Source organism: Marmota monax, unplaced genomic scaffold, assembly GCF_021218885.2.
Source record: "Marmota monax isolate L192 unplaced genomic scaffold, Marmota_monax_Labrador192_F-V1.1 WCK01_AAM20220418_F8-fsc00036, whole genome shotgun sequence".
Lineage (NCBI taxonomy): Eukaryota > Metazoa > Chordata > Mammalia > Rodentia > Sciuridae > Marmota > Marmota monax.
In genome coordinates this window covers 4833829-4858125 of record NW_026694491.1, presented here as the reverse complement: position 1 = coordinate 4858125, position 24297 = coordinate 4833829, and the positions used below count along the sequence as shown (strand labels likewise).

The 24297-nt window shown below is 34.0% G+C and overlaps 1 protein-coding gene across 10 annotated transcripts in view; it reads left to right on the top strand.

The window, feature by feature from the left end:
- Vezt (vezatin, adherens junctions transmembrane protein) overlaps positions 1 to 24297 on the top strand; it is a 76891-nt gene that overhangs the window by 25133 nt on the left and 27461 nt on the right. For 2 of the 10 annotated variants that reach the window (XR_009224453.1, XM_058571291.1), the window contains exons 2-8: positions 2551 to 2685; positions 6793 to 6882; positions 7840 to 7956; positions 11475 to 11650; positions 13151 to 13426; positions 16174 to 16323; positions 18891 to 19038. Coding sequence is in view for 8 of the 10 variants with exons in the window: in XM_058571291.1 (XP_058427274.1) it covers positions 2551 to 2685; positions 6793 to 6882; positions 7840 to 7956; positions 11475 to 11650; positions 13151 to 13426; positions 16174 to 16323; positions 18891 to 19038 (1092 nt within the window). In the remaining 2 variants the exon portion in view is untranslated. Of the gene's footprint in view, positions 1 to 2550; positions 2686 to 6792; positions 6883 to 7839; positions 7962 to 11474; positions 11651 to 13150; positions 13427 to 16173; positions 16324 to 18890; positions 19039 to 24297 lie in introns of those variants that run through there. The other 8 variants (XR_009224454.1, XM_058571293.1, XM_058571292.1 and 5 more) reach the window with 7 other exon arrangements.

Here is a 24297-nt window from a genome sequence, read left to right as displayed (position 1 = left end):
AAGTGCTTTACCACTGCACTATATCCCCATTTTTTTAAATTTTAATTTGAGACTAACTTGCCTAGGCTGGCCTCAAACTTTCAATCATCCTGCCTCAGTCTCCTGATTATCTGGGATTATAGCCATAGGCCCATCCTCCCTGGCCACCTTTTCTTTATTTAAATTGTTGGAGAAAATATCAAAATACTTATATTCTGTAAAACATGAAAATTATATAAATTTCAGATTTCATTGTGTTGAAATAAAGTTTTATTGGGATATAACTGTACATGGGTTTATGTATTGTCTCTGTTTTCACACTTCAGCAGCAGGGTTGATTGTTGGGACAGAAACCATGTGGTCTGCAAAGTCTAACAGATTCACTGTCTGGCCTTTTATAGCAAAGGTTTGCTGCCCCTGACTTAAAGAAACTCTGCTTTGATCAATGTTATTTATTGTTCTTCCCCATGGGAATTCAAGTGAAGAAAGAGTTCTACTGCCTTAAAAACAAGTGTTTTGTTTTGTTTTTAAAGTATGTAAACTTTTCAAAAGGTCAATCCAGACAAATGGGGTAGTGTTCTTGTTCTTTTGCCACCCTGAAGGGCAGAGCAGGTTGGGGTTCACAGTTCAACTTGAAAACACACATTGAGGGAGGGGAGGGGGGATAGTAGGGGAAAGGAAAGGTAGCAGAATACAACAGTCACTAATATGCCATTATGTAAAAATGTGAGTGTGTAACCGATGTGATTCTGCAATTTGTATTTGGGGTAAAAATGGGAGTTCATAACCCAATTGAGTCAAATGTATGAAAGATGATATATCATGAGCTTTGTAATGTTTTGAACAACCAATAAAAAAATAAAAAAAAAAGAAAACACACATTGAATAATTCAAGGCAATATTCAAGTATACATTGAGGTGATACAAAGATTAACTGTTTATGCCACCAGAGATTTTTAAATCTAGTAGAGGTATAAGAAACACATCTTCCTCATAGTTTTAAAAATACATTTCTTAAAAGAGATTAGACATAGATTAAAAGAAAGGCAATTGGCTCAAATTTCTGTTCTTTCAAATTGGGGCCCAGCAGATTTCTACTCTCTTATTCTGAATTCAACAATATAGTCCCTAAAAGTCTAATTTAGCTGTGGCTCCTTTGTTTTCATAGCATCCATTATGTTCCTGTTATTGTTAATTTGCTTGGTTTCTCTGTACTAAACTATAAGCTTCTTTAGTATCTTCCTTACTAGACAAATGAAGAATTATTTCTTCTTTGAGCTTAGTATAATATTTCAGAGCATTGGCTTTGGAGACAGATTTAGTAGTCAATCCCAACTCTTCTGCTTTCATCCAGAATCTGTTTCTACATGTACTAAATGGGAATAGCAATAATAATTATAATGATGACAATAATAAAATCCTTTCAACTTTGTTGTGAACTACAACTGAGATGATGCAAGTAAATACTTGAGATTTGTTAGCTGTGTGAAAGTTGTCAGCACCAAAATAGATTCACTTATTTCAACCCTAATAAAACAGAGTCCAGAGGCAAAGAAGGGAGAACCTTCACTCATGTGAGCCCGAAACAGGAACTGCCAAAAAGGAATGGAAATATACTAAACCAGAATTTTCCAGTTAAGCCACTTCTGTAAAGACCCTCTGCTAGCAAGAGCCTGTACCACCAATGAACAGTGCTACCTCCTGCAATAAGCCACTTGTAAACCAGGGGTCTCTGTTTCAAAATACCTTAAATGGAATTTTCCTTTTTGCCCTTAAAAACCTCTTTGCCTCATCTCTTGAGGCATCTGTAGTCTGCTATGGTGCAAGTGAATCTCAGATTGCTGTCCCTTAGATGGCATAACTGAAGCACAGAGGATTGTAAATTACCATAGGTTACTTAGCTAGTAAGAGGCAAAATTGGGATTTGAACCTATAGTTTGCCTCCAGAGTTTGGGTTTTTAATTACTGTGTTCAAATGCATGTATTACTCTCTGGTTTGCCATTACTCATATGTGATTTATAGTTTACCTACAGTAATTCTTTCAAAGAGTTTTATTTGTAGTGCCAAGCATATGACAGATAATACATACTTGTGCTAAACAAAGTAATGAAGATGATGTTATGATAAAATTGTAAATTAATACAATACAATCATTGCTTAACATTTTTTGGCTTAAAGTAATTACCATGTTTCACTGTAGGTCCTCTTAGGAATTTTAACCAGCATTGGCTATTTTGAAGCAGTCTACTTTAAGAATACAAAAATTTGGGACAAAGATACTGCTTAACCAATCTATTTATATTCCTAAATTCAGTTTTGCTTGCTGGTACTTGCCCAAAATATTCTGTGTGTTTTATTTAGAGTTTTTCCTTTTTTGGGTCTCTCTGTTAAATGCTTGTTGATTTATTGGTATTAAATCGCATTGATTGCAGCATTCAATTCTCACAGAAGTCTTAAAGACTTTGGACATACTAGTCATGACAGTGAAGTTTGATGTTGAATTTGGCGTCTTAAACTTTTGAAAAAAATAAGGATCTTGAAATTTGCTTTATTTTATATGTCTCTTTCAGAATTCTCCACTTTACCAGTACTTACAGGATTTGGGACACACAGATTTTGAAATATGTTCTTCTTTGTCACCAAAAACCGAAAAATGTGCTACCACAGAGGGACAACAAAAGCCTCCTATGAAAGTCCTACCGAAAGTAAGAGAGCACACTGATATTCATTCTTTCTTTTTTTGGTATGGATACTGAATGCAGGGGTGCTTAACCACTGAGCCATATCCCAGCCCTTTTAATTTTTTAATTTTGAGACAGAGCCTTGCTAAGTTGCTGTGGCTGGCCTCAAACTTGGAATCCTCCTGCCTCAGCCTCCTGAGTTCCTGAGATTATAGATATGCACCACCACATCTGTTGAGAACATATTCATTTGTGTGGGGGGGGAGGGGGGTTGCTAGGAACTTAAATAACCCAGGGCCTTCTACCCACTAGGCAAGGACTGTTGTCACTGAGCAGCATGTCAGCCAAGCATGCTCATATTTTTATGTTTTTTTTTATTATCTTACTAAATACTTTTGCCTCCTATAATAAAAAACAAAACCATCTCCTAAGCCCCTCCATGTCCTTCCTCACATTGGTGAGGTGCTAATTTTTCATTTTATCAGTGGTACAAAATTGTTTAGGTAAATGGGAATCCTTACTGCTGCTTTGGACTGTTTTGTGGATAACTTAAATAAACTGAGAAAATGAACATGGTTGAATTAAAATATATTATTTCTTTAATATTTAAGTTATCCAAAAGGATTCAGAAAATATACTAAAACTTTAGTTAGAACCGAACTAATAGGAATCCTCTACTTAATGGAATTATCCCCTCTAAATCTTTTTTTAAAAGAATACAAACTATAAGAAAGCAAATTGAAGTTTTTGAAACACAGTTTCAAGGGTATATGAAAAAAAATGGGTATGTTTACCTCAATTTCTGATGCCTTTATATTTAGAGGGTTATTTTTCATCTATACAGTAAATTGCTCATGTAAGTGATATACAACATTGTGAAGCTGAGATACTAGAAGAATCTCCATTAATTATGTCTTGGAAGATGCATCTACAAAATTCCTTATATTTTATTAGCTATATGTACTGAAATATGAAAATATTTAGTACATTTCAGTTTTATTCAAAGGATTTAGAAAAAAATTAGCCAGATTACCTCATTCCTTAATCCTTCTAGTTTAATCCATGTTTTATTACAAGACTCAGTTACTATTATGAAGAGATATTCAAGTTTCCAATTAGTCATTTACTCCTTTGTGATAAGGAGATAGAGAATAAATTGACAGGAATATTTTCCTGATCCTGTTAGTAAAACATAAAATGCCAGGTAACCAAGCTGGCCCCTTTGCAATAACAAACTAAACGCTAAAGAAATGTTTTTATCTAATACCTAGAAATGGGAGTTAGGGGAATTAATTCTCACATTAATTAATTCTCCTTCTTGCCCTTTTCTTTCTTGGGAAAGGGTTTGAAAAACAAAACCTAAAGTTAGGTGTGATAGGCTATTTTTAGATTAGCACTTGTATTTGAGATTACTTAGCATCAGCAGACAAAGAATAGCTAAGGGATAATCTTTGGGCAGGGATGGGAATTGGCTTCTAGTTTTGGAAGTGGTTTTTGGCATAAACTCAGGTTTTGTAGATATTAATGCTTGTCATTTATGATAAGGATTTTTATTTATAGAAATGTTTATAAATAAATCAGATAAAGAGCTTATAATTGAATTCTCTCAGTAATTGAGGTGAAAAAAAAAAAAAAAAAAAAACGCAGCCAGAGGACATTTTTAAAACTTACCATGTCTAGAAATTTCATTTAGTCTTCCTATTGTACATCTCTAAGCAACTTTTTTTTACTGTATGAGCTATATCTTCCCCAAATGAATTTTCCCCCTGAATCTGGGACAGCTAAAATTTAGAAGCATTTATTGAATTATTCAGTTCATTCTCAGGGAATGTATTTTTAGAATTGTGCCCAAATTTCTGTTCAGGGAGTGAACTATCAATTATTTTTCTTTGCAAACAGTGTTTTTGTATAATATATGTTCTTGATGAAGCAGTCATTAGCATTATTAATTGCCTTCTCTTTTTTCATGTTAATGATAAGTATTTATTGTATAGTCTCTTCTAGTATTTATATCATGAATATTCAACCCTTTTTTTTTTCTCATTTTCTTTCCTGTGGTTGTTCTTTTTTTTTTAATATTTTTTTTAGTTGTCAATGGACTTTATTTATTTATATGTGGTGCTGAGAATCAAACCCAGTGCCTCACATGCTAGGCAAGCACTCTACCACTGAGCTACAACCCCAGCTCTGTGGTGGTTCTTAAATGTTCCTTTCATAAGGTTTTTTTGTTTGGTTGGTTTTGTTTCTTTACAGTCCTGGGGATTGATCCCAGGGGTATTCTACCACTAAGCTACATTCCCAGCCCTTTTTACTTTTTATTTTAAGACAGGTCCTCACTAAGTTGCCCAGACTGGCCTCCAACTTGCAATCTCTCCAACTTCCAATCCTCCTACCTCTGCTTCCCAATTATAGGCGTACACCCACCATTCCCAGCTCTTTCATAAGATTTTAGCATCAGGCCTCTTCTCTCCTTGGTCTTTCTTCTCTGGGTAATCTTATCTACTCTCTTGCCTTCATTGATTGGTTATATACATTCTCCAGGCTTTTCTGAGTTCCAGATGCTTACTAGACATTTTCACCTGCATGTGTTCCAGTAAGCACAGATTCAGTATGCCCCAAACAGGACTTCTTTTCTCAGTCACCCCCAAAACAAACAAAAAACATATTCTTTCTATATTCCCAAATTACTACCCTCTCTCAGTTATCTCACCATTTCCTATCACTTCTGTGTTGCTTTGGTAACTAAGTGATATATCAGGTCAGCTTCTATGTATCTTAAATCTAACTCTATGTATTACTATGTTTACATTCAATACCTTGCTGAAGCCTTTATCATTATTTATATGACTTATTAAATAATCCTCCTAGTCATTCTGCAGACATTACTTGCCATTACAGCCTTTACACCATTGCCAATTATTTTTGTAAAATGCTGATTTATTGTTTTGTTTTCTTGCATTAAAAACCTTTGGGGGCCCCTCATAACCTATCAGATAATGTCTAAACTATGATGTTATCTAAGATCATACCATGCCTTTCATTATACTCCCCCACCCACCCCCATGCTAGGGATTAGACCCAGGGCCTCCCTTATTCTAAGCATACACTCTACCATTTAACTATACCCTCTGCCTTACCTTTTTTTTTTTTTCTTTAATTGACACATAAAAATAGTAAGTTTTTATGGAATCCATATACCTTTTAACTTCCTGAATAATCCCTTCTTCCCATAATGATAACTGTCCTGGGCTATGCTACCATTCCCATGGTCTGTGCTTCCTTAGCCTCTCTCCTTTGCTCATCCTCTTCCCTTCCCTGGAATGTCCTCCTACCTTTGTTGAATTCCTGCTCCTCTGATAGGGCTTAGCTCCAGTATTAGCTGCTCTTTTGACCTCCTCTCCTCCCATACTTTATTCTAGACTTTGCATTGGTATATAATTATTTCTATTGTCTCTTCTATACCAAGTTCCTGAAAACAGCAGTTATGTGTATTTATTTTTAATTCCTATGACCCTTTGCAGTACCTGGGTATTGTTATCACTTAATATAAATTCCATCATGTAATGAATATAACCTCCTTTTTCTGGCATGCTCAGAAATGGGCTATTAAGGTAAATTGTATTTTGGGTTGATTCAATAATAAATCTTTTATTTCAGTATGTGACAGTTTTTCTAAAATGATTAAAACATCTTTCTGCCTTAATATTATGAAATGAAATAATCTTAATATTTGAGAACTTGGCATGCCCTAGGATTTCATTCTGAAATAAATACCATCGTCACATTGACATAGATAGTATATAGTGTTCCCAAGACAAATGGATTACATTAGAATGTCTTTTGGCTGCTTTTGAAGAAACAGATTTCTAGGCCTCATTCCAAACCTATTGAATCAAACTTTTCTTAGTTTGGAGGCTCAGAAAAATATTTCTAATTAAAAGCTCTAGGTGATTCTATTGTACAACCAAATTTTGGAATTAATGAGGAGACTGCAACATTGACAAAATGTATAACCTGGACAATTTTTCTGATAAAAATTCTAATTAACTAGAGGTAAGGTATTTAGAGGTTTTTTTACTTTTTGGTTGTATTTAATTAATGATCCTATATAATGTCATTCATCTCCTTCAGCAAGGCATCCTGTTAAAAGTGGCTGAAACCATCAAAAGTTGGATTTTTTTTCCTCAGTGCAATAAGAAAGATGACTTACTTCACAAATTGGTGAGTATTCACTTTACTTCTTTTTGTCATCTTACAGGGCTTCAGTTTATTAGACAAATGATAAATCCGAATGTATTTTGCTACTGATTTTGGCAGTGATTTTTCTTTTTTTTAATTAGGAATTCTGCAACAACTGGGGACCTTTTAATTCATAGCTTATTGTTCATAGCTCTTTTAAGAGGTTAGTAACAACTTAGAATGGAATATTCTGGTAGTTATTGGAACCTTGTTTTTTAGACTTATAAATTAGTGCTACCATCTTGCTTCATTGACAAGTGTTCCTCTCAGGAGGGAAGAGAATTCATCTATTAGTGTGATCAGTTTAGTCTTGGGGGACTGGTGAATCACAGAATTTCACAGACATTTGAAATGGTCAGTCAACACTGAGGGTCTTTGTGATTCCTGTGAGGTTTTCTTTCTATTTTAAATTTTTTTTTCACTAGACTAGGCTGTAATTAATATATCTATTGCTTGACTCATGACCTTCTTACAGTCTAACAATATAAAATCCAGGAAGTATAGCTAAAACATTCAAGTTATAAAGTTCTCATGGCTCCCAAAAGGAGTAACCAAGTTATGAATGAGCAGGTTTCAGGATCCTCTACAGGCCTGTGACTCTAAGAATTGTCATTCTTGTAAATTAACATCTGTAAAGAGATTGTTTACAAAGTGCTTTCACATTTTGATTCGCTACTCCAAACACACTATAAGGTTGAATATACTTTGCCAGTGAAAAGCCTAGATTCAGACCACCTAGTTTGGTTTAATACGATTAAGTGAATTGCCCAAGAATATTTAGCTACAGAACATGATAGAGCCAGAATCTGAACCCAAGTCTCTTGGTTTCAAAACTTTTGCTCTTTCCACTCAAAACTACTACCTTTCTAGCTTGAGTATTATTATTTTTTGACTAAAATTATGTTTTTAGCAATCCAGATTATCAAGTTCTCTGTTCAGGGTTTCATCTTTGTAGAAGGTGTATTGAGAAGGTCAAGGAAGTGTCTTATCATCTACGTAGAATATCATCTTTACCCAGGTGGAGCCATCTCATTCTTCAGTGATACTAGGACTGTGGTAAGGTATATGGATCCACATTTGTTTTTCTGTAGTTTATTCATTATTTGCATTGGCCTGGTCTTTTGTTCTTTGGTTCATTGTCAGTGGCCACATGTTTCATGTCATGTTTCTCTATAAAGTGGCAGGCAGCCTCTGTATGCATCCCTTTTGTGCCTGTATTATGGAGAATTATGGGAATACATAACCAAAGAAGGAGTTGACTAAAGGAATTGACCACTGTCTTCTGTCATGTGATTGTTTGACTTTACCCCCTTGGTTGTGATATATTTAATATGTTATTAATTATACAGACGTTGAAGCAGACCCTCTTTTTTTAAATAAAAATACTGGCAATTTTTCTGATAGTTGAATATTTTACTGTTTATGTTTATAGTGCCTAAAGATTGAAACAAAAAGAGATTCTTTTATAGCAATTATGATGGTAGTGTTAGTAGTACTTTTTAAGCATTTTTTGACCTATGAAATGCTTTCACACATGTATCTCATTTGATCCTATCAGCTTTATGAAATAGCATTATGATATAGAAAACTGTGTAAGATCATTGATGCAGAAGAAAAAATTAGAAATCTCTTTATTCTTTAATGTGTCTTCTCATATCCTTTTCATTTCATCCAAGCAGAAATCGTCCTAAGTTACTTTCTCATGCCACTTTCCTGTGTAGATCCTGAGATTTCCATTATCCATCAAATCAATCCAAATTGCTCACTTCAGCACTAAAGAGTCTGCATCATTTAGTATTAACCAACCTTTCCAACTTTATCCACCTTCCTTTTCTTTAATTTTGTATTCTGTATGCCTGTGTATGTGCTCTTATACTGTGGTGGAACTCTTTTCCATTTTTCTCTTGATCTCTTGGAATCTGTTCAGTAAGCAATCCTAGCTTTTTCTCAAGTTTTTTTTTCCCCCCACAAACTTCATTCCATTGGATCTCTTATTTATTCATCAACCTAGTAACAATTATCTATATTTATGTTCTATAAGTTTTTGCATTGTATTATGTTCAATGCATGCTTTTCTTGTCTTTGAATTATTTCATATGTACTAACAACACTAACAGCTAACACTTAGAACTTCCTGTGTGCCAGAAACTGTTCTTATTATTTTATAGATATCAACTTATTCTGCACAGCCCTATAAAGTAGTACTTTTATTATCCCCCATTTTACAGATGAGAAAACTAGCACAGAGAAGCTATTAACTTGCTTAAGTTGTGAGCCCAAGATATAAGCCTAGGTTCCAAGTTTTGATACTCAAACTTGTTGAGAATGAGCCATTTTATATAGTGCACCTTCCAACAGCACAGGGCTCCCACCTTCTGATATGTAAGTCATTCGGAATTTGTACCTTTTAAATTTCTTCCTTTGTTTGATTTGAACCTGGACTTCTCAGTTTAAATAAGGCTGTTGTGAGATGTTTCTTAATATGGCATATGACTATTTTCCTAATAGTTTGATTGCTGTAGTACAGTATATTTTCTATAGTTAATTATTTTTATAAATAGTAATATATAATTTTATAATTTATCCTGAAGAAACTTATTAATTTAATCTTATTCCACTTAAATAGCCATTGTTATCAGAATATAGCTCAAGTTTTTCCTCTGTAGAAGCAATCAAATCCCTAAAATAACACTGCTTTAGTTATTTGAAGTGTCTTAGTTCCTTTCAAGTTCACTATTATTTTAGGTTGTTGGTGTGTTATATATTCTTTAATCAGATATTCCCAAAGCTATTAATATTGCCTCTAAGCATATTGATTTGAGAAGGCAGAGTATTCTAGTTTTGCAGTTGAGTGTGATGCTAGGGAATGATGTTTAAACAAAGGAAAAGCAAAGGACTGCCCTCAAACCTAAGACCTAATTGGTTTTATTTTTATTATAAAAGGCCTTGTTCATTTAAAAATTATTTTTATTTTGATAATATAACAAAATCACTCTGTTACTAAATTTAATACAAAACAAAACATAAAATTTTCTGGTGAGGCTAACTGCAGAAAAGCAGAATTAACTACCAAAGACTACGGAAGATACAGGGGATGGGGAAAGGTTGGTCAGTGGTTACTAAGTTATATTTAGATAGGAGTAATAATTTCTCATGTGCTATTGCACAATAAGGTTACTACAGATATCCATAATGTACTGTACATTTCAAAAAACTATAAGAAAGGACTTTGTAAGTTTTCACCATGAAGAAATGATAAGTGGGGAGAAAGATATGTTTAACCAGATTTAAACATTACACCATGTATCTGAGTATTGAAACATTACATGGTACTCCATTAATATGTACAATTTTTGTGTTCTTATGTATCACTTAAAATTAAACTTAAAAAATCTATCAGAATTTGAAATCAGAATTCTGGAAAGTAACTTCATCTCTTTTGACTTTTGTTTTCTTCTCTATAAAATGGAGAAGAGGATGATTATGTACATCACAGGGTTACTGTGAAAATTAACCTGACTGCCCTAACACTGCTACCTCTTCTGTTACCTCTCTACCATGTGCAATGTGCATTCTGCACATATATAAATTCTGCTCTCCCAAATTAGAAGAGCTTCTATCCTGACTGTCCCACTCTTCCAACTCTTTGATCTGATAATTCTTATTTATCCTTTAAGACTATGTCAGGTTTTACTTCTTTAACTTTGGCTGACTTTAAATTTGGTTCTTCTGGTCATTTTCTTAGTTTCCTAGTTATACCTCATCACACTTCTTTACACATTATATCTTAACTGTTTAATTTTTGGTTCTGTCCATTAAACTATTAGGAACTCCTTAGTAAGAGTAGAGACTGGTAGGCCAAGTGTGAGCTCATTGGTAGAGTGCTTGCCTAGTATCACAAGGATCTAGGTTCAGTCCCCTAATACTGCAAAAAAATAAAAATAAAAGATAAGATTTGTATGTCTTGTCCATTTTTTGTGTCTTCGGTGTCAAGCATGATACCTTGCTTAAAGAAGATATTCCTTGACATATGGATAGAAGGAAGAGAGTAAGGAATAAATGAACTGGTATATGTGAAGGCATTTTGTAAACTATAAAGTGCTATGGAAATGTTAATGTTGTTTTACATTACATACCTAATGATGTACTTTTAAATAATTGAATGTCCATTTTTAGAAGGCCTTGATCCTGTTGATGTAATTCTTAGATATGGCTTTATCATTACAGTATTCAGGGTCAGCATCTTTTATATTGTATTCACCATATTGCCTCCCAACAATTTAAGTAGGCTTGAGTAGACAGTGTTATTAATCTGTAATTACTTTATATCTCATTATTTAAAATTTATATTTCATATCTAATATCTTAATGTTGATCTCAATTTTTATTGTTTCACATATATAGTGAAAATAAAACCCCATCTATCATACTTAAGATAGATTGGACTGATGTTTCTTTTGGGGGTCTGTACTGAAAATGAACACCTCCCAAAGTTTATAATACATTAGAAGCTTAGCACTTAATACAATGGCACGTATGTATTAATTCTTTTCTTCTGGCATTTTAATGGCAAGGATACTGGATTCCGACTCAACTTACTGCATACCATACTGCAACAGGAAGTCCTGTTACAAGAGGATGTAGAACTAATTGAGCTACTTGATCCCAGTATCCTGTCTGCAGGGCAACCTCAACAACAGGAAAATGGACACCTTCCAACACTCTGCTCCCTGGCAACCCCTAATATTTGGTACTGTCCAGAAAACATCTATCTTTGACTGCTTACATATAGAGTATCACAGAGGAAATGTCATCATGCTTTCCATTGTAAAGGCATTATAAACATCCTATACATTTAGCATTACAATGAATGTAATGATATGCTAGAGGTTAAAAAATGTTTCTCTGAAGTAACTGCTATTTAAAGTAAAGCCGGAAAAACATATGATTTGATTATCATATACTTCCAACTCCGTAAAATTAGTTTTGTGCTTAGCAGCTCAACAAAGAAGAATAAATATAAGCCAGGTGTGGTGGTGCATGCCTGTAATCCTAGCGGCTCAGGAGGCTGAGATAGGAGGATTGTGAGTTCAAAGGAAGCCTCAGCAACTTAGAGCCTAACCAACTCATTGATACCCTGTCTCTAAATAAAATACAAAAAAGGGCTGGAGATGTTGCTCAGTGGTTAAGCGTCCCCAAGTTCAATCCTCAGTACAAAAAAAAAAAAAGTATAAATGTAGCAAAAGAAACCTCTCTTACCCAGACATCTACGTACATGTGTGCTTACAAACCTAGTCAATTCTTTATAGTTCTTTATAAAATATAGTATAATAACCACATTATAGAGACACTAAGGATAGAATAAGACATAACAGTCAACTATTGCTATTGTGGTTGAGAAGAGATCATAAGGAACATAATTTAATTATTTAAACTATTCTAAAACTTACTGAGGAGGCTAAGGCAGGGGGGTCACTGGAATTCACAAGTTAGGGGCCAGCCTAGATAATGTAGCAAGACCTTGTCTCAAAAACAAACAGATAAGCATTATCCTGAAATTTTTCAATCACTTGAAGTGCCTGCATCTAATGCAAAAGTCATATTTTTTAAAATAAGAAGAAGAATGGTGAAATGAGATTATATATAAAAAGTTGCTGATGTCCTCCTATTAGCATTTATTAAATTTGACAGAGAAGGGAGGAATGAATCAAGGAATGCACTAAATCACTGTTCCAGTTATATTAGGCAGTTACATTCTTTGGCCTCAGTCTTCTAAATGTCTTTCCTGTCACACTGACAGATGCTTCAGATAGTGAAGTATGATACTTTTCAAATCTGCAGTCAACCAAATATCATCATGAGGAAGTAAGCATCTTTTCCTTCAAAAGTAGAAGAATTTTCTGGGTAAGGTGCCACAAACCTGTAATCCCAGCTATTTAGGAGCCTGAGGCAGAGGGATCGCAAGTTCAAGGCCAGCCTGGACAATTTAGGGAGACCCTGCCTCAAAATAAAAAGAACTAAGCATGTAGCTTGGTGGTAGAGCACCCCTGGGTTCAATCCCTAGAACCACACACACAAAAAAATTACAACTATTTCATATTATCTTATTAAATGTCATATTTTCAAAGTCTTGTTTCACAAAGAATTTATCAATTTTAGTACACCTAAATTTACTGTTGTTTTTACCAGTTGACTTATCTTTCTTTTTCTTGTCTAATGGATATCCTTCTCTTGGTTTCTCTGTTCCTAGGGATGTCTCAATGCTATTTGCCTTCATTAGTTTGCTGATTATGCTTCCTACTTGGTGGATTGTATCTTCTTGGATGGTATGGGGAGTGGTTCTATTTCTTTATTTAATCATACGAGCATTGAGATTATGGAGGACAGCCAAACTACATATGACCCTAAAAAAATACAGTGTCCGTCTGGAAGATATGGCAGCAAATAGCCGAGCATTTACTAATCTAGTGAGAAAAGCTTTACGTCTCATTCAAGAAACTGAAGTCATTTCCAGAGGATTTACACTGTGAGTTCATTTTTCGTTTCATTTTAAAAATTATTGTTTTTCACTACATAGTTTAAGGAAACTATTTATTATCTATTTTCATTTATCTCTTGAATTTACTGGAAAAGAGCATGTTACCTGTCAGCCCTACTTAAAGTCTATTAACTGTAAAATGAAGGGTTAAAGACATTATATGCTAGATTTAACATGTAGTATGATTCTACTTACCTCCTTTGAGAAACCATAGTACTTCGAGGATCATGATTATTTTATCTATTACCATGTATTTATTTGTATGAGATAATATAAAAAGACTGCCTGACACTGAACCTAGCATGCAATCGGTACCCCATACATGTCTGTTCCCTTTATTCTCTTTTAAATATCATCTTTCTCCAGTTTAAGTGATAGATGTATCTGACATGGATTAATTTTGAAGTCTTAATCTGTGTTAGTAATATTCTTTAGGTAAACATTGGTGGTATTATAGCACAGATACTTTCAGAATATCATGCAAATAGTGATGTTTCGTATTCTCATTGACAACGAAATATTCACCAGTTCAGCATAAGTGTTTAAGCTACTGCCATACTTGCTACTTATTTTTTTCATTAAAAAAAAGTTAAATGAGCACCAACTATGTTCCATATACTATGCTAATCACTTTTACATACAACTAAAGGCAAGTTGTATGGTAAGTGATAGAGCACATATCCAAATCCATTCCATCTGACTTCTAACTTATTTCCAGTAAGTTGTTGCCTACTGAATGCTCACAAATGGTGGCTGGACTATAGTATATTTAGTAATTTATATTACTTATTTAACAATTTCAGTCTATATGTGGGAGGAAGTATATAATAAAGAATAACCATTACTTTTAGTTGTATCTGGGAAATTGTGAAAATCAGAAGTGAAAAACCTCTGGTGTCTTGAATTCTTCACTCTGCTCTAGAATAGTACTTAAACAATCTTGACAGAAAAGCTGTATCTGGAACATTATGGAACAAAGAAGAGGAAGAAGCTGCAGTAGTTATAATGTTCTTTACTCTGTTGTGTTCTACACAACAGTTCTGAGTGTTCATATTATTCCTCTGCTCAACTCAAAATAAAAGTGCTCAGTATCTATGGATATTTTCCTTCCACTAGGTTAGGTCTGCTTCTTACTGGTAGAAGATAACGATTTTATGTTGTTTGTCAAATTTTAAAAATTAAAAATCACACTTAAAATAAGTAATATCTCCTTTTCATTCTTGACTTACACAGCATTTTATTGAAAGGCCTGACTGATTAAGCTGAATGGCTGTGTGCCTATCTAATGTTTAGGCATGTGTAGAGGATTCTGTGCCTTTGTCACTTTCAGGTTTTTACCTATATATATGGAATTGGCATGAAAAGGTAATGTGGGCCAGTTAGACACAATTTACCTTTAGATGATGCTTTTCTACTGTTCAGATGGCAGATAGGCAGAAAAAAATATTGGAAGAAATTGTGTTTCATTTATCTCCATCTAACTAGACAATACACTGAAAAAATGAGAAATAATAAATCGTGAATCATAATTTTTTACAAATATTTTTACTTTGTAAAACTGGTTTAGTAAATTGGAACACAAACAATAGTTCCATATGTTGAAATTACGCGTGCTATTTTGTTTCTGTCTCAATTTGTCCTCTCTAGAAAATAATTTAACCCTTCTTTGCCTTGAGAATAAGCCTGTTGGAGCTGGGGCTGTAGCTCAGTGGCAGAGCACTTGCCTAGCACATGTGAAGCACTGGGTTCGATCCTCAGCACCACATAAAAATAAATAAAGGCATGCTGTCCATCTTTTTTTTTTAAAAAGAATGAGAGTATCAGTCATTGTCCATATATTTTAATTTGTTTTAACATTTTTAAAGTTCTGAGTTAGGGTTTTAAAAATAAGTTTATGGTTATGTTATAGAAAATTTACAAATATTGATATTTGTTATTATCTAATAACTGTAATATTTAATCCTGCATACTTAACAGTCATAAAACAACACATAAATCATTGCAAATAGATACTTTCCATTAATCTTAAGGAAAGTGACATAAAATGTGCTCCTTTTGAACGATTTTGAGAGTAGCTCTCCTACCACGTAGTAACCCTTACTTTACCTTTCTACTTGCATTCCCCTGTTGGCCACTGGTCCTGTTATCTTTCTGCGCCCCCTACTTCATTTTGAGTAGGTAAGTGCCAGTGGCAGCAGGTGGGTAAGTAATTTTACCCTACTTTTATGAATGTACAGAATGTTATTTCTATACAGTATTTGATTGTTCTGTACAAGTAACCAAATATATGATTAATTGAATATATGTAAATGTATATTAAGAATGTAAATCTGTTGATAATTAAAATCCTTCATATATCTTGTGGATATGGGTTCTAAAAACTGTAAAGTAGTTCCACTTTAGTGTATTTTAGAAGGTAGAGTATCTTTATGGAAAAAATATGCAAATTCTTACATAAATATTCTTATATTTCTTTTCTATCACAACTTATGGTTTCCCCATATCATAGGAAACCTTTACTCTTTGAGATTTTGATTTTTCACTTGTGTTTTTTTCTGATGGCCATGTATGGGTCAGGGAAATGGTTATTTATGACACCTGAATTGGGATACTTATAGTCATTTTCTAATAAAAATTATGAGAAAGGAATTCTTTCTAACGTTAATAGAATTGTGGATTTAGGAAACAAAAACTTTAGGACATCTGTACAGTTGTATCACATTTTACTTTTCAAGTTTGCTTGACAGGGTCAGTGCTGCTTGCTCATTTAATAAAGCTGGACAGCATCCCAGTCAGCATCTCATCGGTCTTCGGAAAGCTGTTTACAGAACTGTAAGAGCCAACTTTCAAGCAGCAAGGCTAGCTACCCTATATATGCTGAAAAAATATCCTTTTCTGTCTGTATTTGAGAATAAACATTATTTCAAAGTCCATTATAGGTGCATCCTGTAAAAGTTAACAGTAGGTTTGGACTGTGATTTTGAAGCTAATTTTCATCATCATTTCTATTTTAAAACTGGAAATGCATTCCAGGGAAATGACAGTAACAGGAAGAAAGCTCTTCTGCTCTGGTGTGGCTCATTTTTAACAGGGAAAAAAAAATATCAAGACCCTCCCTTCAGAGATCCACAGAATAAAGTCAAAAGAGCCTGGATTTGCTAGGTCTGACATTTTTAAAAATGGCTGAACATGGTAATAAACTGGCAACAGGAAATCCTTCCCCTTTCAAAAAGCAGACACTAGAATCAGATTGCCTAAATTCAAATTCTCACTGTTTTGGTTTCTGCCCAGGTGACCAGTTTCTTAATCTCCTGTACTTTACTCTCCTCATCTTTAAAATGGCAATAATAACATGATTTTCTTCATTGTGTCTTTGTTCAGGTCAAATGAGTTAATGCATGTAAAGTGATCAGACAGTCCCTAGCATATAGGAAGCACTCAAAGACTACATGATAGTAAGTCTGTCACTTAAATTTACTAAATTAGGGAACTACTTCTGTTTGCCAGAAAATAAAAGTGTATATGATCTTTGTTTTAGGAAAATTTTCGTGGCTATATTAAATCATGAATAATTAAAGAGACTACCTGGTTATATGTAAACAACGGGAAATTTGCAATTATTAAAACAATAGTGATCTGGCCGTTAATACTTTAGTGTGAGATGATCTCCAAGTTTTATTTAGTGAAAAAAAACAACAAAGTGCTCAAAGCAATATTTATAGTATTCATGCATAAAGAGGACTATGTAAATATGTAGGGATAAATAAATATGTGTTTGTGTGTCCAGGTGTATATGTCCTATAATTATTAAATATTTCCAGATACAGAAATATTTAAATGTATGTATGTATATAATACTTGGAAGGATACATAAGGTACGGCAATAAGGATTGCCTTTACTTTTGATAGCAAAACTAGGTGACGAAGTGATGGGATAGAAAATAGTTTTCATGGGCTGGGGATGTGGCTCAAGCGGTATCGCACTTGCCTGGCATGCGTGCGGCCCGGGTTCGATCCTCAGCACCACATACAAACAAAGATGTTGTGTCCGCCGAAAACTAAAAAATAAATATTAAAAATTCTCTCTCTCTCTCTCTAAAAAACAACAACAAAAAAAAATAGTTTTCACTGGACCTCGTGAATTTTGAATCTTATTAAAAAATTAATCGAATAAGAAAAATTTTCACTAGCAAGTCAAGATGATTTTATTAGTTTAAAAAAAAATCCAGCCATAGGAAATGTTAGAAAGCTCCCCACATCAATTTATTTATTAAAATACTTTAATCTCAGTATCTAAACATTATATATCGCAAAGAATAAAAACTATACACTAATCTCACAAATAGATATACAAAATATTTAACAAAGCATTTATAAATATAACCTAGCATCAAATCAAAATATTATCACAATATGACCGAATAGGCAAATGCTAGAAATGCAAGGATGGTTCAATATCAAGAATTCTATGGATATAATTCTTTCAAAAACAATGGATGGCCAGGCACAGTGGTGCATACCTATAATCCCAGTGTCTCAGGCCATTAAGGCAAAAGGATCATGAGTTCACGGCTAACCTCAGCAACTTAGTGTAAAAAAATAATTAAAAGGGGCTGGGGGGTGCTAGGAATGTAGCTCAGTGGTAAAGTGCTTCTGGGTTCAATCCTCAGTACCAAAATAAATAAGTAAGTATATAAACAACAACAAAGAGGAAAACTAACTTTTTGATTGATATAGATATATGTCCATAAGGAAGAAAACAAAGGAAACAGCAGCGGTCTATGTCAGACAACCCAGAAAAGGTTTAATGCCATTTACATTAGTAGTCTATGCAGTGTTTAAGTAATCATGTCTTGTGTATGGACTGAAACAAAGAGAAGTATTTACTGTAGCATAGTGGGGACCTGAGCTACAATACAATTTCAAAAGGCAGATGTTAAAAAGTACTAAATTAGCATTTTAGCACCTTTGAAGAGTCAAACTTTTATTTTTTCCTTTATTTTATTTATTTTAACGTGGTGCTGAGGATTGAATCCAGTGCCTCACACATGCTAGGCGAGCACTGTACCACTGAGCCACAACTCCAACCCTAGACATTAAAATTTTTATTCACAAGTATCCTACATCTGAATGTTGTTAATATGTAGGTCTTGAGATTAATCAGTGCTAAAAAATTGATATAAATCTCCAGCAAAAGTTCACAGTACATCGGGGCTAGGGTTGTGGCTCAGTGGTAGAGCACTTGCCTGGCATGTGTGAGGCACTGGGTTCGATTCTCAGCACCACATATAAATAAATTAATACATAAAGTAAAGGTCCATCAACAATTTAAAATATATATATATTTTTTAAAGTTCACAATATAGACTAGTAAACGTAATTTTGAACAATTTGACTGTTTCTTTTATGGTTTAATGAAAAGGCTTTGTTGATTGCCTTAACCTGATTTAACCTACCCCCTGAACTCTGAGAGTGACAATGTTACCAACTACATCTGTGTGGTGCCTTTTAAGGAGCTGGGCCTTGGTCTTAGTGAAGAGCAGATTTCAGAAGAGGAAGCACATAACCTTACAGATGGCTTCAGCCTACCTGCATTAAAGGTAATCCATTTGCATAAGAAAAATACCGAAGAAAAGACAGACACACTTGGATTAAACCTGTGCTTTCTGAACATAAATGGGTGTATTTGTTCACCTTCCTTGTTCGCTGAATATCATCATCATAAATATGTTAATGATGTTTGTGACACTGTTTTTAAAAACTGAGAGAATCATACAGATCAAATTTATGTTTCGTATCAAAATTCTTAAAATTCTTTATATAAGAAATACCTTAAATTAGAGCCTGGAAATAAGTGAATTACTTTAATAGGAAGCCAGTATGAGTGATTTTTATGGTCAGCCATTTGTTTAAACAAACATGGACAAAGCATTTAAGATTTATATCTTGGGATGGGGCTGTAGCTCAGTGACAAAGCACTTGTCTAGCATGTGTGAGGCACTGGGTTCGAGCCTTGGCATCACATAAAAATAAACAAATAAAATAAAGGCATGCTATCCATCTACAACTGAAAAAAAGCAACAACTATATCTTCCCTTGAAAAAAAGTCCCTCAGATTTTTTTTATATTTCATATATTAAGGAAAAGATTTTTCATATAGTAAAATCCACATGAAAGGATATGATTGATTGCATAAAAATTAAACTTCAAACCTAAAATACTAATTAATTTTATTTCTTTTTTTTATTATTAATTGATGCATTTTAATTATACTTAATAGTGGGATTCATTTTTAAATGTCTGTACCTGCACATAACATAATTTGACCAAATATTGCATATTTTAATTACAAGAAGCTCAAAAAATTACAATGATTTATAACAAAGGGCTTGTATTTTTCCCATATAAAGAGTACTAAAGTACTAAAACTTAAAGGGCTGAGGGTGTAGGTCAGTGGTAGGTTGCTTGCCTGGTATGCATAAAGCCCTGGGTTTGATCCCCAGCACTGCAAAAACAGATAAACACAAAAACAAAGCTTATAGAAGACAGGTCAGGTTAATGAACTGGCAGTTCACAAAGCAGAAATACAAATACAATAAAAAATTTTTTTAAAAGAGAGCCTTTATCTTTATCCTTTAGATCAATAATTATACTTATTCGGGGCTGTGGATGTGACTCAAGTGGAAGCATGCTCGCCTGGCATGCGTGCGGCCTGGTTTCGATCCTCAGTACCACATACAAACAAAGATGTTGTGTCTGCCAATAACTAAAAAATTCTCTCTCTCTCTCTTTAAAAAAAAATAATTATACTTATGCAAATCTTATTTTTATTTTTTGGTGCTACTAGGTGTTGAATCCAGGGCCTTATACATGCTAGTTAAGCCACATCATCAGCCCTGCAAAATTTTCTTAAGGAAATTATTCTAAATACAGTGAAGCTTTATGTATATAATAGCGAAAAATGGAGCATTGCCTAAGTGCTTAGCAATAAAGGACTAGATTTACATATTGAAAGACTGAGTAATAGCTATGACTTGCTTATGAAGATTTTGTAAAGTCTTAGAGAAACATCTGTTTCCAGTGAAATAATCAGGATACATACATATATAAGCAGTGTGGCCAGAATTCTGTTTTTTAAGAAAGACCAGGAGGGCTGGGATTGTGGCTCAGCGGTAGAGCGCTCGTGTAGCATGGGCGGGACCTGGGTTCGATCCTCAGCACCACATAAAAAATAAATAAAGGCATTGTGTTGTGTCCATCTACACCTAAAAAAAAAATATTAAAAAAATATTAAGAAAGACCAGGAGAAAATATCAAAATATTAATAATACTTGTTGGGGTGGTAGAACTTCAGGTAATTTCATTCACTTCCAAATTCAATATCATGACCATGCTTTACTCTACAAAGGAAATAAAGTTTTTACAAAGGACAATCTGAGAAATTCTTAAAGAAGAAAATTAAAACCAGGTGCCATGGTGTACTCCTTTGATCCCAGCAGCTCAGGAGGCTGAGGATCACAAGTTCAAAGCCAGCCTCAGCAATGTAGCAAGGCCCTAAGCATCTTGGCAAAATTCTGTCTAAAAATTTTAAAAATGTAAAAAGATGTTAAGTACCTCTGGGTTCAATCCCTACTACCCTCCTCACCCCCTGCAAAAAAAAATTGAGCAGAGCTGAGTTTATATATTAGCTCTGATTCTAACTGATCATTTGACCTTGAATAAACTATTCTTTGAACTTATCTGTAAAAGGAAGTTGCCACATCTGCCTTGTCGAGTGTTAGATTAAATGAGAAGACAAACAATATACCTATAGCAGGCTTGTCGTATAATGGGTATTCAAAAATAGTAATAAGTAGTATTCTTTAAGAAGGACTCAGCATGGGTTGGGGTGGTGGGGCATGGCACATGCCTGTTAACCCATCAACTTAATAGGCTGAGGTGGAAGGATGGCAAAGTTCAAGGCCAGCTTTGGCAACTTAATGAGACTCTGTTTCAATATTTAAAAAATAAATAAATAAAAAGAAGTGATATAGAGAATATAGCTCAGTGGTAAAGCGTTCCTGGGTTCAATCCCCAGTACCAAAAAAATAAATTGACTAATTTAAATAAATAAAAGCTTGCTAAATTCTAACTATGTTCAAACCTAAAATATAGGCAGCAAAGAGAAAAGGTGGGTCCCATGGAGTTAGTCTTTTATAGGTTTCTCTCTAGTTCTCTCTTGCCTCTTTATGGAGCCTTGAGCAAATCATTGGTTCTGCATTTATGAAGATGAAATAATTACAGTGCCTACCTCCAAAGGATAAAATATTTGCCAGTTATACCTTGCATAGAGTAAGCAATTAATGTTAGCTGAATTTTTACCTTGAAGGTGATATGACCTGCTCTAAAATGTGAGACTGTTCTCTGGCCTTATCTCCCCATCTTACCCCTACAATGATGCCAATTATGACTGGATCCTTTTTCTTGTCCATATTGTTTTTCACATCAGGCTATAACAGCATTTTTATATTTGCCTTATTTTGACAAATAGCTCATCTGTAATCAAACTCAATAATTGTGTAGTTGTTAGGACTATCAGGCTCCAGAATAAACCTTATCTTGATATCTGTAAACTACTACAAGTTCCTGTTATATTCAAAACATAGGTATTTCCACCTTTTATAGTTTCCACTGTACTTAGATAAGGAATTTTAAAATGGATTTTTATAAATTAAATTTTAAAAGAAACTTCTTTCTCAAAAGAGTAACACTGAAGTTTTATAAAAAGACCTAATGAAAGATGGTTTACAAATGAATCAGTTTTCCTTTGTAATCTTCATTGTGCCCTCTAAAGAAAATACATTTTGAACTAATCTTTTTATTGTTTATATATATTCCCTCAGGAACGCTTAGCAATAGGGAATGTTGCACCTGTGTTTGGAAAACAACCTTCTGAAAGAAACCTATAAAATACCTAGTACAGGAGCTGTCCCAGTACTTGATACTATAGTCAGGTGCCACTATATTCAGCTCTTTTAACTAGTTTTTTGCTGTTGTTTTATTTTTTTTTAATTTATTTTTTTTAGTTTTAGGTGGACATAATATCTTTATTTTATTTTTTATGTGGTGCTGAGAATTGAACCCAGTGCCTCACACATACTAGGCGAGTGCGCTACCACTTGAGCCCCATCCCCAGCCCCTTGATTTTTTAAATTAAAAAAAAAAAAATTAGTTGTAGTTGTACACAATAGTTTTGTTTTACTTTTGTTTATTTTTATATGGTGCTGAGGATCGAATCCATTGCCTTACACATGCCAAGCAAGCACTCTACCACTGAGCCACAACCACAGCCAGCCCTTAACTAGTTTTTTTAAACTATAAAGTACTGTGTTTTCTGATTTTAAAAATGAATCTACATATTGTGAAATGATTTAAATCAAAGTTTTCTTGTTGCCCATAAATTATGGGTATCCTCTTACTCAGAACACCTTCCTTATCCAAAGAATAAACAGATAAAAACATACATGCTTCTGAGTTTTTGGATTAAATATATAATATGACAGTAATTAGGTAAAAATTAGCCTTTTTAAAAGCAGCAGTTTGCTATGTCAACTTTATTCTTTTAGATGCTCCTGCCAAGGGAGCATCCTGATTTGCACTTGAACCTCCTGCTCCCTAGAATTCTCTTCCCTCATGATAGTGTCATGGATTGGTTCTTTCAAGTGATGCTAATAGATACCTTCCTGGCCAACTCCCTTCCTCTCTTTTCTTCCCTTTCCTTTCCTCTCTCATCTATGTATACACATGTACACACTGGCTATTCCCCTTCTCTACAGTATTTTACTCCATATCTCCATTAACCAAGAAATACTATATTTTACTTGTTGATTATTATCTGTTTCCACCCCATACTTGAATGAAGTTTCATCAAGGTGGGGATTTTCTTTTTCATTTTTGTTCATATGAAGCTGTATTGTCAGTACCCCAAACATTGCCTTACCCACTGTAGTGCTCAATAAGTATTTTCTGAATGAACAAATGCAGTTTGTTTTTTATTTTTTGTTTGGTACCAGGGATTGAATTCAGGGGCACTCAACCACTGAACCACATCCCCAGCCCCATTTTGTACTTTTATTTAGAGTCAGGGTCTCACTGAGTTGCTTAGCACCTCGCCATTGCTGAGGCTGGCTTTGAACTCGCAATCCTCCTGTCTCAGCCTCCCGAGCTGCTGGGATTACAGGTGTGTACCACTGCACCAAGCTACAAATAGTTTTAACAGTTAAATAAGAAGACATGTAATAATTCTAGTATTTTCTCTGTGTAAAAAATTGTTAAATAATTCATGAAGAAAGACTCACTTTTAATAAATATATTGTGTTTCATCAGCACCTCTCATCTATGGTGGAACTGTACTAAATCACATATGTGTTACTTACTATACTGAGATCATAAGTTACCATGTGTGATGACTACATAATTTGGTATATATATAATAATATATAATATTCTTGGCTAATCATAAGAGTTAGATCAGCTTTCAGAGTAAAGCTTTCACTCTATGCTTGTTGGCTTTGAATTCATTCATGATTCTAAATACCTCTTGCTTGGAGAAGAGGAGTAACATTCAACTTTAGCTGATGACCTGATACTCAGTTTCTTTACTCAGCAGTAAGAATTGGTAATATGATTTATTTTTTAGAACAGGGTCTGAATATCATTGCATGAATTGGCTCATTTGTCTCCTTTTTATAATAATCATTTAAATAGAAAATTGTGCTTTTCCAATATTAAGAGTTTGAAAATCATCTAAGAATTAATTAGGAATACAAGTTTTTCTGTCACCCCATATTTAAACATTGACTGCTGATGTAATAGGCTAC